The 15,559-nt window shown below is 51.6% G+C and overlaps 1 protein-coding gene across 1 annotated transcript in view; it reads right to left on the reverse strand.

The window, feature by feature from the left end:
• Positions 1–3,059: 3,059 nt before the first annotated feature.
• The window catches only part of LOC148819659 (plakophilin-3-like), a 30,581-nt gene continuing 18,081 nt past the window's right edge, over positions 3,060–15,559 (reverse strand). Inside the window, exons 6-13 of the mRNA XM_088935112.1 lie at positions 13,192–13,354; positions 12,272–12,389; positions 11,371–11,538; positions 10,108–10,290; positions 9,812–9,965; positions 9,125–9,320; positions 8,460–8,547; positions 3,060–5,559 (exon numbers count right to left, since the gene is read on the reverse strand). Coding sequence (XP_088791238.1) covers positions 5,521–5,559; positions 8,460–8,547; positions 9,125–9,320; positions 9,812–9,965; positions 10,108–10,290; positions 11,371–11,538; positions 12,272–12,389; positions 13,192–13,354 — 1,109 coding nt within the window. The 3' untranslated portion in view covers positions 3,060–5,520. The remainder of the gene's footprint in view (positions 5,560–8,459; positions 8,548–9,124; positions 9,321–9,811; positions 9,966–10,107; positions 10,291–11,370; positions 11,539–12,271; positions 12,390–13,191; positions 13,355–15,559) is intronic.

The raw sequence follows: 15,559 nt of genomic DNA on the forward strand, positions 1-15,559 counted from the left end.
CTCGCTCTCCTAAGATGCAAGAGTCAATCTTATTGCCGATGCGAACTCAAAGTGGTGCTTGTTTTTTTATGAAGAATACTCCAGTTGAGCAGCCTGGTGGCGCAGGGGTGAGCATTGCTGCCTCGCTGGGGCCCTGGGTTCAGTTCCACAGCCAGGGTACAGTCTGTGTGGAGTTTGCATGTTCTCCCCCTGTGGGTGTTCCAGTTTCCTCCCGCAGAGACATGCTGGTGGGTTAATGGGCTTCTGGGAAAACTGACCCTAGGTGGGAGTGTGGTTGTGTCGGTGATGGACTGGCGTCCTGCCCAGAGTGTATCCTGCCTTGTGCCTGTTGCTTGCTGGGATAGACTATGGCTCTCCTGCAACCCTGAATCGGATGAAATGGAGAGAAAATAGTGATCCTGAATTGGAAGAAAAGGGTTAGAAAATGGATGGAGGGAATATTGCTATTTACCTGCAGTGGGGAGTTTTGCTTGGCTTCTCAGTGTGAAAGAATTAATTAGTTTACAAGGAAATAACCCCCTTGTGGGCCAATCTTAAGAGCTGAGCAAGGATGGATCAGGTAGTGAGATGAGACCGCTAGAGGGGGAAGGGGAGTTAGTCCTACTGTACAATCTGATCTCCCCGAAGTTTCTCCCCAATTCACTCCTGAAGCAATTTCTCACTCCCATGCCCCCGATCTGTGCGGAGGGGCCACTGTGTGTCTCCCAGGTGGGGCAGGTGGTGCAGAATGATCACTGTGCGTCTCCCAGGTGGGGCTGCTGGTGCAGAATGACCTCTCTGTGTCTCCTACGTGGGGCTGCTGGTGCAGAATGATCACTGTGCGTCTCCCAGGTGGGGCTGCTGGTGCAGAATGACCTCTCTGTGTCTCCTACGTGGGGCTGCTGGTGCAGAATGATCACTGTGCGTCTCCCAGGTGGGGCTGCTGGTGCAGAATGACCTCTCTGTGTCTCCTACGTGGGGCTGCTGGTGCAGAATGATCACTGTGCGTCTCCCAGGTGGGGCTGCTGGTGCAGAATGACCTCTCTGTGTCTCCTACGTGGGGCTGCTGGTGCAGAATGACCACTGTGCGTCTCCCAGGTGGGGCTGCTGGTGCAGAATGACCTCTCTGTGTCTCCTACGTGGGGCTGCTGGTGCAGAATGACCACTGTGCGTCTCCCAGGTGGGGCTGCTGGTGCAGTTATAAAGGACTTTTTATGAGCTCAGTGTCAAAAGCAGCTGGTCCTTTCTTCTTAACTCCCTAAAGAGAAGGGCTGGGAAGAGTTCATTAGTTGTCAGAAGAGATTTTTAAAAATCTCTAAAGGCCACAGACTGGGGGCCGTCTTCCGTTTCGTTTCCCAGCGCTTGTGAGCGACTGCTGAGCTGGAGGAGTTCAGGGAACGGAGGAAGAGACAGCTTTGCTCCGATTACAGTCACTCTCCCACCCTCAACACAGCCCTTATCTGCTCTCTCCCCCAGATGAGCTAATGCGCACTGTCAGAGTGAGAGATTGCAATTGCAGCAAAGACAGCCTAAGGAATGGAGGATAGTGCCTTTCCTGTGAGAGATTAGAGATTAAACGTTTGCACACGGGAGCTAACAGGGCCTTGAAAGAAGACGGGAAAACAAGCAGGTCTTCATTTTTCTGATTAATCCCGTCAGTCCCTCTGCGGGCCAAACCCGATTTGAGAGTCTCGCTGGGGAACGCAGTGGAGGTGTGTGAATCCATACGCTAGGGGTGGTAAAGGGATTCCAGCACTACCTGGACTTTGCTCTCTCGACTGAAATGTCTCAGACATTTGCTAAAATTTCCCTTTCATTCAAACCCATGGCCTCCGCTCAAGGTCAGCTGCCCTGGGGGGGGAGGAGCAGTGTGTGCTGCAGCACACGCATGCGAGTCCTTTCCAAGCCCAGGAGTGACTCACCCAGTACCACCACTTCTCCAACTCCCTCTCCTCCCCCGGGAGACGGAAAGCAACGCAGGGGCACTGCTCTCCCGGGCTGAGTCAGATGGCCGAGACGGGCCCACCCCAGGGAGATGATGAGAGAGACCCACATTGTCGCCCGAGCCAGACAGGCCAGGAGTAAGTCACCCAGGATTCCTGCCCCCATCAGCTCTCGTCTCTCTTGAGTTAGGTCCAGTCACCCTTGTTCACGGGTTACTCACAGCTCGCGAGACTGAGCTCCGGTGACAAACACAGAGTGGGTTACGAATGCGTTGGCGAGAGCACCTGTTTCTGTGCGCCTCCCTGTGCCCACTGCACCCCCAGGGCAGGCTCTGCCCACTACAGTTCCTCCTCTAGGTTCCCGGATTCCTAACACTTTTGCGTTGTTGTTCTGCTAAGTACGTACTTATTCAACTGACAGAACTCTGGCCCTCAAGGACTGAAGGGTAGGTCCATTTTTGGTCCCAGAAGTTGATTCATTGAACATCACCTGCTCAGCTGATCACAATCGGTCCTGCTCTTTAGCAATCAATCACTTCCAGGGTGACCTGTAAACCATGCAGAAGCGAGATTCTGCCACCCAGGGTCAGCGCAACCCATGCTTGAGCTCAGGTGCAAGTAACTACAAAGGATCACTCTGTTTTGTTTTAAAACATGCCAGGCTAATCTTGCTATTGGATAATACACCACCCCTGACGTACAAACTCTCATTCGTTTATTTTATGGATGGTCTTTTCTAAAAAAAAAAAAAGCTGTCATTTTAATTACGTTGGCAATGGGACCCCCTCAGATCTGGGCTCAGGTGCAGTTCCACCCCCCCCATAACCCCAGCCCTGCTGCAACCCCTCAACACCAGCTGACCGAGTCCAATCCCAGTGAGCTCAGGCATGCTTTCAGGCAAGAGCAATAATAATAATAAACTATTTCATACAGCAAACTGCTGTACATTATTTCAAGGTACAGTGTGTATTTCTGTGCTTGGCACATTGAAGGGATTCCTTTAGTTCGGAATGTTTAAAATCAGTTTGGACTCATACCATCTAAATAGCGACTGGAGGAGGGGAGGGATGTAATACAATTTAGTACAACAGTACTTTGAAACTTAATTTAAAACGCTGACAAATCAAGAAAAGGCTATTTTCCAATTCCAGACAAACTTTAATACATTTGGTATTTGTACAGACGTGCGTTTTTCAGTAGGCTACGACAACAGGTAGCCAATGCTGTGCTTAAACCTAGATCAACATTATTCGGTTACAAAGGCAAGCAGACAGAAATCTTGGGTGCAATCGCAGCTGAAGGACACAGCCTGTGAGGCTCAGCAGTGGCTTAAGCTGCCTGGGTTCCTGTGTTGTGTGTCTGGCTGTATCTCATGTACCTTTGTTGTGGGATTCTCTGCGGTTCTTGAGGTGAATGACTATTATTGCATTTGAAAGATGCACTTCTGTTTGCTCACGTTTTTCCCCCCTACAACAGCATGAACCCCATTGCACCAGAGCAAGATTTCATTGTGTTAATTCAAATGTTACTAGACAAGAAGAGACGAGATCCACTCAGCAGGAATCTGAGCACTTAATTAACTATTGCCCAAATCCCAGATTACTTAATTTCTTTACCTAAAAACAAAAAAATACATCTTAAATCTATACAAAAATAAACACCCACTTGAATAATCTCACCCTTTCTCTGAAACACATTGCATTGGTGCATCAACTCTCTGCACAGGACAGACCAGGTGCAGACTGAGCAGAAGCCAGTCCACTCTCTCAGGAGCAACTGCTAAGTCACGAGCAGAGGAAGAGATGTCAGGGGCGCGGAAGGTTATTTCTTAAATGATGTCAGAGATTCAGACCCAGTCACACCAATTCTAAGGGGCTGAAATAATTCATCCAACAGAAGAAAACAAGAATAACCATAACTGCAGTGACAGTCTCTTGTTTGCAGACAGTAACCAGTAACCCCCAACCTGGGCTCTACAGCTGTGGAGTGCGTTCCCAGTTCAGCTTTCCAATTACCTTAACGAACCTCAACATTGGATCAAAATTTACATTCCCACCCCCCCCCAAAGTCGACAGTTAAAAAGAAGCACTGGTTTATCACACGGTAAATTAAAAAAAAATCTCTCTTAACCCAGAGGTGTTAATTTTTGCAAGCTATTTACATAATGAGACTCATAATTCAACCTCCCCCAACGCAGGGCTACAGCCGTCTCCCACTGGACGCGCTTCACAGAGCAATCCACGCACACACACGCAGCTTTCCTTTAAAAAAATACATCTAAAAAGATTACATATGTATATATAAAAAGATCACAATCTAACAGTTTGCAGTGTGGCGTAGCCCACAGCCCTTCTCGACAGCAGGCCCATGCCCAGGAGGTACTGTAACCTCAGAGAGCTGATGGTTGCATTTATCATGGTTCAGCTTCTCAGAAATTCTGAGAAATGTAAGGCACAATACGTCCGTCTTGACTTTTCCGAGCCAGGCTTTCACAAAATCAGCTCCCGCCTGCAGCTCGGACCCCATGTCGCCTGGTCTTCCCTTTCCTTCTACCTATAAACGGTTTATAGGTAAAAATGTTTTAATTACTATGGTAACTACCATTACCATTGAAAATACCCTCTCATATCACATGCTTAAAATTCAAAACGAGGCAGACTTGCATCATGTATCCACCGAGTGGCACTGCAGGCTATGTTACAACAGGCAGAAGTCTTAGAAGTTAGAACTCTTAGTACAGTTACATGAATTTTTAGTCCATTAAATCATATTAATGATGAAAATGTGAGCCATTGAAGGGGTGTTACCGACGCAGGGTTCAAAGCCAGGTTGTTATCATTAGTAATATAAAGTCGCAGTTCAGGGTTTATATTAATGATGCAGGGTGAGGGTGTGCCAACGCCATCGCTGTTCAGTCTCCTATCTAACAGGAGACTGTGCCATGATCCTTCAATCCCAGTAGAGTCTGGTCTCGGGAACATCCTGCAACGACAAGCCCTTCGGCTCAATCCATCTCCAGTTACTGCAGGCAGGAGTGGCCTTGCAGGAGCTCAATCGGAGTGGAGCCACCAGGTCAAAGTCCAGGTCTTATCTTCCTGCAAACAGCGGTCGTCTAAAAACAGGCCAAGGCAGGCAAACTGCCTGGAGTTCCTCTGCTTCGGGCCTTGCAGCAGAACACACACAGCAGTGCAATGCAGTAAGGGACCCGTTTTTCAAACAACGAGCCCACGAAAGGCGATCTGCATGCTAACTGACGCCACTGTCTGGCGAGAGCACCATCTGGCTGGTGTTCCTCTGGGCTGCGTCTCATTGCTCTGTACACTTTTACAGAGTTTCTGTGGAGGGGAAGACACTATACAGCACCGACAAAGGTCCGGTCGTTATCGCCTGGGGTTCTCTCTTATAAAGTCAAATCCCAGGAGGGGAGCACAGACGGGGTGTAGGGGCTGGCAGGGTGCTGGGTTCTCTCCCTGCTGGGGAAGAGACCAGGGTCCAGGGCTGTTGTGTCCATCAAAGCAGTAGTCGAAGAAAAAAAAAAGGCAAGAAAAATCCGCTAATACAAAAAAAAAAACATCATCATGGCAACAGGAGGCGTGACTCAATACGTATCCAGAAAGTCTTGTTTCGTGAATCCTTTCTGCAAGACAGAAGAGAGACGCACATGGTATTTAGTCAGTGTAGCGTAACAGAGAGAGAGCCCTTTCCCACGCACCGGAGAGGCAGCATGGAGAGCTACATTCAGCACCTCCCTGCTGCTCTTTCCTTAGCTTCAGGACATAACAGGTGATGGATCCAGGTCCTAACATCTCGTGTTCTGGGGAGACTGGGGTACCCGACGGCCGTCCAGCCCGGAGGAGGACACACGCTCCACCGATGACAGTGAAGACCACCACCAGTACGACGGGAGGTTCCTGTGTGAATTCTGAGCTGCTCCCCCACCTATTGATAAATGGTCTTGGCTTTCTCGACACACAAGTATTTCTAAGAAAAATAATCCATCTACAAACTCCTTGCTCATATGTTTGGGGGGTGATTTTATCTAAAGCAGCGCGCAGTGGAAATGGAGAGCAGATTTTCTTCCAGCAGGAATGTTCATCGGGGTGCACACAGAGAGGGGGGAGACACAGGGAGTTTCGAACCCGGAGCTACACTGCAACAACCCCAGGTTGCAATGAGCTTCAAGGATTTGCTTAAAATTGTTTTTTTTTAAACATTAAACCCATTTTCTACAGCAAATCTTAAAACCAGTAAATGGAAAAATTGTAGTGGTGTATAATTTCAACAAAAGTCAGTGCTGTCCCCCTTATGGGGGAAACCATGGCACTGGTTTCTCAGTTAAGCTCGTCTTTTGATGAGGGGGTCTCTTCAGCGCTTCCGAGATGAGGATTCCAGTCTTGTGTTCCGACGTGCAAATGAACCGGGGCCCTTGCACGATGATTGTGCGAAGACAGCTATCCATGAGACACCATTCGCACGGCTTTTGGAGAAACCCCCGAGGACGAGACAGGAGGAGAAGAAACGGGCTGGTTTTCACACTTAAACCCAGCAGAAACGCAACACCACTTTGCGAGATCTCGTTCAAAGAGAATGAAAGTGGAAAAGAAACTGGAGACGGGTTTTACCGCTGTTCAGACTTGCTCTGCTAATTGTTCGGTAAATCACCCCTTTGCCCCAAGCGAAACTGTTTTCAGGCGTGCAGGAGAGAGAGAGGGGCGCAGGGGGGCGACACAGAGAGGCAGGAGGGGGAGCTGGGAGGTGCAGCCCTACAGAGAGACAGTGGGCGGCGCCCGGGGGGGGGGGGGTTTAGGGAGAGGCAGGGCGGGCCCGTGCAACGCTCTGCACAGCCTGCACATTCCTGACAGAACCAAGCAGCTCGGGGACAAGGTGGGGCCGGCGCCATGGCAACAGCACACCTCCTTCAACACACAAACGCACAGCGCGGCGCCGCGCCTCAGGGACCTCTGCAAGGCCAAACCGCTCACATGGCGTGCAGGAAAAAAAAAAAAAACACCCCGTCTCTCCCTCTCCTTCTCCCTCTCCCAGTCCCGAGCAGGCGCTACGTCTCCTCGCCACCTGGACCCTCCTGCACCCACAAACACGGGCGCTTCTGTCAGATTCTGCTGAAGCGCGCCCCTGCAGAACCCCTGGAGGCACGAGAGGCTTTGAAATTCCACCCTGATCCTACTCAGCCCCGCGGGGCCATTTTGTAGAGCAAAGGAACAAGCGATGGTTTATTCCCTGCTGGGAAGAGAAGAAAGGAAACAACGTTTCGGCTGTCGAGCCTTCCGTCAGGGCTACACCGGCTCGAGAGCCAAAACGTTGCGATTGTTTTCTTCTCTTCTCGCAGGGAATAGACCTGTACATGTTCCTTTGCAGCCTGCGCACACCAACGCAGCCGCCCACCTGAACTATCTGGACATTAAGTTGGCCATGGCACCATCAGGGGAACGTGGAGGCTCAGAATGGGGACAGGCAAGAATGGATAAACGTGGGGAATAGGGCGCAGGAAGGACGGTCTAAGGTTTATGCCGAGTGATTTGGAGAGACTGTGGAGGATGAACTAGGGTTTCATCAATGGCTGGGTCCTTGGTTTGTCAACCTGTCCGAAAGGGAGAACGGTTCTTAACACGTGGAGCTGCACCTCACCCAGTGCCGAATTCCCCAGGGCCGACGAAGGAGGGAAACAGCAGTGACTGATGAAAAACGAGCTGAAACAACATGCTTGCGATCGACTCTCGGTGCTCCAGATCAGTAATCCTACGCTATCTAGCGCCTGTTCTAGAAACTCGAAGTATCGAAGTGATGGTCGCTCGACTCGCTCCATCAATCGAGCGGTTTAGCATTCGAAGAGTTTAAAGTGCGTCATGTCAACCCATTCAATGGGCGTTTCCCCCCTCTTTCTGCACATTTCGGAGTGAAGGTGCCCAGGGCCTACGAACACCTAAATCCAGGCCCTGACCTGACCAGGGGCTTAAGCTAGTCACAAGTTCCCTCTCGAACCCCTGGCCAGCGCATTGGAGGTGTGCGTTTCATAAAAGAAAATAACCCTGACATCAGCACCCAAGGTAAGCTAAGAATTACAGTGCCCCGAGCAATTCTGCTGGGTTTTTTTATGCATCTTAAATCTGCATTAAAGCCCTAAATGAATTGAGTTAAAACAACTGTAAAGTAGATATTTGGAAAAATAATCTGAAAGCTATGGAAAGTGGAGGTAATTTTGAACAGGAGCCCAAATCTTCAGCTTTGGATCAGCATCCGGTGAAGGTGTCATCTGGAACTGGGGCTCCCCATCCTCGATCATCCAGCTCTTTCCTAGGTCCATGGAAGTATCTGCCATGACTGCTGAACCCCACCCCACCCCAGACCTATAGACTCCCCACCCCCAGATCAACCAGCCCTGAACCAGGGCCATGAAATTCTCCGCCCCCCCTCCCCGATTGATGAGCCCCGCCCCCAGGTCAACCAATCCTGGTTCAGTCCCGCATAAGTCTCCTCCCCCGCTCGACAAGCCCTGCCCCAATCCCATGGAAGCCTCACCTTCTTGTATTCGCTGTGCAGCTTCTTGTGAAGAAACATGTTGGTGAGCAAGGTGGACGAGGCATTCGCTGCCTTCACCCTGTCGGGGCTGAGAGAGAGGAGGGGAACAGGGTGTGAGGCAAAATCACGAGGGGTGGCCTGGGCCAGCTGAGCAGCTTAAACACACTTTCCAGCACAGAGGACTGCGCTGCACAAGTAGCTCAGCGCATGAGACGATGATGCGTTTCCCCTAAAGAAGGAGGTGAGGTGACGAACTCTGTAGGTATGGTACATGCAATCTATTCCCTGCAGACGTAAAACACAGTGGGTGTTCGGCCCTTGTATTCTAGTAGGATTACAGAACAAAGGAATTGATCTCAGCCAAAGGAACAAAGACTATGCTTCTAAGATGTAAATATGCAGAAACATGTTTTTCAGAACAGACAAGTTCCTTTTCTCTAAAAACACCTCAAAATTGCCAAAACAGTCTGTTTGGGGATTTTTTTTCATCCTTTCCACATGGAGGCTGAGTTCAGTGAAGAGAGAACAGTGAGTCCAAACAGGAAGAGAGCTGGGTGAGAGGCTGTGTGCGAGTGTGCGAGTGTGCGAGTGTGCGAGTGTGCGAGTGTGCGAGTGTGCGAGTGTGCGAGTGTGCGAGTGTGCGAGTGTGCATCTCTTGAACCCACCTGTTGTCATGAGAGGTCTTGATGGCTACCAGCTTCTGCACCCCGTCGAAGAAGTTGATGTCACGGGCGGCGAGAGAGCTGCCCATCACCAGGTTGTTAAGGGTGGCTAAGATGTTGATGACCACACCGCTGGACGGCTGCTTCTGGCGGCCGTCGCTGGGCAGCTTGGTCACCAGAGTGTTCACCACTTTTGTTGCTGAGGAGAAAGGAAGACAATTAAAAAAAAACAGCCATAGACTTTGCTTTGAAAGCAGAGTATCTGTGGTATGCAGGGAACACAACGAGTTTGTTTTCAGGAGTTACTGTTGTAGGACAAGTACAGAATGAGAGCACCACATGCAACATTTAATCTGAATAATCAAAACTGAGAAGCACATCCCACTTCAATAAACGTTTTAATAAAGGTTTATCTCATGTTTCCTAGCCTGTGTCCTGTCAGATCTTGTAACCGAGGGCAGTAACTAGTGGTTTGAAGCAGAATGAGGGCTGGTGACAGTAATTTGCTTGGTCAACACCCACTGAGTGGGGCTTGATATAAGTGTTTCCACCGAGGGGACGGGGCATGGCATGCTCTCCGCCCAGGGGGGGCGGAGCATAGTACTTGGTCTTTACAGGTCAGATCACAGCACGGTGATCTGATGGGTGTCTGCTGCTAACCGATTGGAATGAGGTGCATCAAGGACTTACCCATGTCATCCTTATTCCTCGTATGGAGGGACAGGTTCCTCAAGAAGCCCGTGAGAGAGCGCAGCTCTGTGTCGTTGTTGGACCGCAGGTGATCTATAATCACGGGCATCATGCGTTCCTGTTCCAGGGCCACTCTGCTCAGCACGCCTGCCCACTGGGAGAGACACACACAGGCCTGTTAATGGCACAGGTACTGTATTGTTTGAAACTTTAAAAACTGCCCCATCCATTTTCCCCTCTCATTAATGACCCATGGAACACCTCCAGGACGAATTGGGGGGTCATCAGTGCCGTACCCTCATTTCTCCAGCGGTGAGGTTCTGCAGAGCCCCAGAAGCTGCCTCACGTGTGGTGGTGTTGATCTCACAGCGCTGCAGCACCTGGTTATACAGCCCGACCACCTGGGGGTGCCACAGCCATTCCTGTCCCTTGGGCTCCTTGGACACCTCTGTGAAGGTGGGGAGGGCCTGGTACTGTCTCTGCAAGGGCCAGGAAGAGAGCACAGGGCAGGTCAGCGTTGCCACTGACATCACTGCCGATAAACTACAATTCCCACAATCCCCCCCCCCCCCCCATACTCATCCTGAGGATGAGAAACATCACGTTTTGAGTTATTCCCTGAAAAAACAATCCTGTTTAATTCCCTTTCCTCTAGCAGTAGCAATACATTTCACATTCAGAAAAATTCCCTTTTCCCAGCAAAAAAAGCAAAAGAACACGGAAAAACATCCACCAAATGTCTCCACTGTCTACTTCTTGTGTGTGAGACATGCAGCTATGGATCAGCATTTTAAGCCATTTCCAGTCAGCTGATGAGGATTACAGACCAAACTTGGGGGGGCAGTTTAGTTTAGTTTAGGCATTTGCCCTAGGCTCACTGCATGTCCTTCCCTGGGTTCCTATTGGCTGGCGTGTGTGTGGAGGAGTGTCAGTTTAATACCATACACCCTTGAGCTGACCCGGAGGCGACCCAAGATGGCTGCCCCCATGGCCGAGCACATGGTAGAACGCACACCTCCCCCCCCTTCATTGTTTTGCTCCAATAGATCCTGAAATATCTGCAGACTGCCAACGCGAGTAAGGAGTCTGGAACAACCATCTGGGCCTCTTTATTATGAACACCTGGACTGCTGTATGCCCATCTCAATCCTTTGGATCGAAAGGATAGGTTTTTCTTCATCTTAAAGGCCTGTTGGTACTGCGAGTTAGCACAGAGAGAGCTTGAACTTGCTTAATGCAGAACCACGACTGGCTAAGCGTATTGCTAAAGGTGGGAACATTTCTGTTATTAAACGTTGTGTTCTGCTGAAAAATTGTGATGTGTTAATTGCGGTCACTAAGGCGTTCTTACCCTTGTGCATTTTTTAACCACTACATAGAATGATCCACATCCTGGCCAAGTGAAAATGTCCTGAACTCAGTTTACATCGGGATTTGATCTTCGAAATACAGAAGGTATAGGAGTATGGACAGCAGTTACACACAAACACACAAACACACAAACACACAAACACACAAACACACACGACTCGAGAGGCAGCCCTCTCTCTGACCCCCACCTCCTTGGCCTTCTTGCCCTGCGGGGTGAAGCAGCCGATGGCGTTGCCCCGGGGGTCCCGGGCCTGGCCGCGGGTCGGCCCCTCCAGCCGCTGCAGGATGGAGGGCGGGATCTCGTTGTACAGCTGGTAGGACAGGTTCCTCAGGACGCACACCGCGTTCTCCACCCCCTGGGGGCAGAGGCAGGTTGTTAACCGGGGAGCCGCCGTCGGGAGAAACCGGAGAACGGGGGCGCTCTGAGCCACCAGCCGGAGAATGGGATGCAGGGGAGCGGCTGTGCTTATTTCAAGGGCTCAGGAGAGGAGAGCTGGGGAGAAGCTGAGCGGCTCCACGTGGCTCTCTTACAGAACCACGCCGGGGCCACGAGCTACAGGCGGAGATCCTCTGCAGCCGACACCCACTCTGGACCGTGCCCTGCGGGGAGACGGCGTTGGACGGGGGGCTGGGCGGCAGGGGAGAGGAAACTGCCCGAGTGGGCGTGGCATGGCAGCCGGTGTGGCCGCGCGGCAGGACGTCTCCCAGCCTTGCTCGGTGGTCGAAGGGCGAGACGTTCTCGGGCATTCATCACAGGACACCCGGATCTGGGACATGCAACCTCTGCGTTTGCACCGCCTCTTGGGGGAACCCACAAAGCAGACCCGCGGGCTGTGTGAGGTGCTCTGGGTGCCTTGCGGACGCAAGCCATTTGGAAAGAGCGTGCAGCAGTGACCGAGCAAGGGGGCAGAGAGCAGCAGTCCTTATCGCTCCAACAGGGTAATCAGTAATCGAGGGTAAATAACTTGGGGATCTAGGCTGCCCAGCCCATGGCTGAGGGTGAAATCTGGTTGAAGGTAAAACAAAGCTGTTCATTTACTCTGGAGCCTGGTAGTCAGCCCCACCCCTCGGGGAGCTCTCTCCTCTCACCTTGTCCTCGGCTTTCCCGTTCTCCAGGGAGCTCTGGATGTATCTGATCAGGCCGTCCACCAGGCCAGGCGTCTCCCTCATCTTCTGCCGGGTCTTTTCGCTCACGGAGCTCAGGTTTCTGGGAGGGAAGCGGGAGTGTTACAGGCAGTGGGGTCAGGGGTCAGGGGGCGGAGTAAAGGCCCTAAAGCCAGCAGCCGTGTCGCCCTGCAGCTCCCAGCTGGCAGCCCCACTGGAGCTCAGCAGTGTGAGCCTGGCCAGTACCTGGAGGGGAGACTCCTGGGAAAGCTGAGGCTGCTGCTGGAAGAGGTGTTAGTGGGACCAGCAGGGGGCGCTCACCCTGCGGTCTGTGTGGGTCCTAATGCCCCAGTATAGTGATGGGGACACTGTACTGTAAACAGGCGCCATCATTCAGATGAGACGTAAAACCGAGGTCCTGACTCTCTGTGGTCATTAAAAATCCCAGGGTATTTCTCGAGAACAGTAGGGGTGTTACCCCGGTGTCCTGGCCAAATTCCCCCCTGGCCTTTACCAGTCATGGCCTCCTAATAACCCCCATCTCTGAACTGGCTTCATCACTCTGCTCTCCTCCCCACTGAGAGCTGGTGTGTGTGAGAGGACTGGAGCATCATCCAGGTGGGGCTGCACACTGGCGGGGGTGGAGGGGATCCCCAGTACCTGTAAAGAGCTCTGACTGGAGTGTCCAGAAAAGTGCTATACAAGTGTAAGCAATTATTATAATTATTAATTATGATTAAAGCCCCAGGGAGTGGCGGCTGACTGGTGTATTGATCGAGAAGGATCCCTCGTGATCCAGTCAAGCAGCGCTTCACATGGGGATCAGGCTGACGGAGAGGGGGTGAGCGGTGAAGCGGCTCCGTCAGTCCAGGAGTCTCGCTGCGCGGTGTGCGAGAGTGAGGTACCTCAGGCAGCCCGTGGTGTTGTAGAAGATGTCGGCCTCAGAGGGGCTCTGGGTCTCCCCGGGTTCTGACAGGGGTATCAGGATCTGCTCCGTCAGGTCTGGCAGCGCCTCGTTGGCCAGCTTGTCCTTCAGGTTGTCCTTGGAGGAGAGATTCCACAGGATCCCTGGAGAGAGAGGGGGGGAGAGGCAGAGCAGTCAGGGCGTGGGAGTCCCTTTCCTGTCAGGGGGCCACGCCCACAACAACAGAGAGCCGAGATGTCAGGGCCCCCGGGGGCCACACCCACAACAGAGAGCCGAGATGTGAGGGCCCCCGGGGGCCACGCCCACAACAGAGAGCCGAGAGGTCAGGACCCCCAGAGGTCACTCCTGAGCACCTCACATGCTCAAGGGACACCTTTGTCAGCTGGTGTTCCTTCCAATTATGCCAATCAATTTACTAATCAAAAGTAATTTTTTTCTTAATTTGTAACTCTAGGTCCTTAACAGTTTCCAGATCCTAAAAACACAGTACGTTTAACTTTTAATAATTTCATTGTTTTCCTAAAAAACTAAAGAAATTATTTTTAAAAATACAATTAATCCAATGAAAATATACGTTTACTTAATCATCAAGCGCAAAGGTGAAATAGAGGTGTAAACTCCAGCTGACTTCAAAAAATGGTGTTTTCTTAATCAGGTTTTTCTCTGAAAGGTAACAATTTCTCAGATCAGCGTCCTCAGACAGCTCCCGTCATCACCCAGACTCCGAGAGAATGTTCTGACGTTCTGGGTGCCCACTTCAACAACGAACGAGTCAGAACACTTTTCTCTGCCTGTCATGTTATGACAGCGGTGGTGTGGAACGACGCAAGGACTTGCTCACCAGCTGAAACTCCACTGTCAAATCGCAGAGATATTTTACTCCCTTTCCAATACCTCAAACGTTCTGTTAGCTTGCTTATTTTTAAATATCCGCCCATTTCAACTGCTGAGGCTGCATGGCAACTCCCGAGGTCTCCTGCACCCCCAAAACCACCCCCCCCCCCCCCGCCATTTCTGTAGGACACCGCAACAGACCTGCTCAGACCAACCCTACTCCTGATCTGCACTGTTTCCATCGAAGGAAAACCAGCGACACAAACCACTGCCCAGAACCAAAAGGATATTCAATTTCTATTACATCTATTATTGCGTAACCTTATTTTCATAACCTCAACTTTGTGATTTCTGTGTTTTTTGGGAGCTCGTGGAAAAGACATGCTGCACGCCGTATTGTCGTGCAGTTGATAAATAAACTTTGATTTGATTTGATTTTGATTTGAAAGTCCCGTCTCGAGGCACGGCCCCGGCACGCAGCGTGCAAGCAGCAATCCAGCCGTCGTGATGATAAAAGCGTGAAAGTGCCTCCTAGCACACCGGCATGTCTCCCCTTAAACCGGGCCCCGGTAGTCTGCCTGCCGCAGGCCCAGAACAACCGGGACCAGATCTAGAGCGAGTCTGGAAAGCCGACACAACGACTCTAGACTAGGGGGACCCCAGAACTGGATTCTGCAAGCTGTCAGGTTAATGAGCTCTCCCCTCTACCCCTCTTGCACTGATGTGTTTTTTTTTTTTTGCACGCTGCTTGTGCCAGCTTTTATTTAAGTGGTGCTTGATTGCTGCTGTTGCTGTTCTGCGTTTAGGGCTGGCGTTTCTTTGTCTTCGGATCGGAGCATACAGGCAGATAAGAACGACACTGCGCTTGAGCCCATGACACACAGACTGAATTCTGAACCGGATCCCTGCAAGGGGGCCCCTCCTTGCAGATTCCTTCCTGCCCAGGTGAAAGTGCCACACTGGGCCGGGATCTAGAAAGAGGGGGGGCACAGGGGGGCAGGCTGGCGGAGGGGGGGGGAGGAAGGACTGGGAGACTGGGACGGAGCGGACCCAACCCAGGAGGAGCAAGGGTCTCTGCCACCCTCAGTTTCCGCTGTCAGGCCGGCACTGACTGGCACGCCCCGCGATCCGAAAACATGCCCAGGTGTGTCCGCGTGGCACTGGCACAGATCAGGACTGGCACGCAGAAATCGGCACACCGAGTGCAGAGTCATTATGTCTGAGGATAAGCTGCAGTGACTCCAACACACCCGAAAATTACAACCTGGCTGTGCAGCAGAACAAGGGAAGGGAGAATCAAACTGAATCGACAGGGACGGGCAGGATCCCTGGAGCGTCTGGTGGGAAAAGGAGAGAAGCTCATCTGGCATGTCCCGTCCGGCCCAGGGCCAGTCACAATGCGTCTCCAGTATTTCGCTGTAGCTCTCTTTCTCCCCCTCCCTCCTCCCCCCAGGAATAAGGGGCCTGTCTTTGCCTCCCTCAACAGGAGCTGGAGTGGATGCCAGGCCACAGGA

The sequence above is a fragment of the Atractosteus spatula genome, chromosome 16 (genome assembly GCF_055471065.1).
Source record: "Atractosteus spatula isolate fAtrSpa1 chromosome 16, fAtrSpa1.hap1, whole genome shotgun sequence".
Lineage (NCBI taxonomy): Eukaryota > Metazoa > Chordata > Actinopteri > Semionotiformes > Lepisosteidae > Atractosteus > Atractosteus spatula.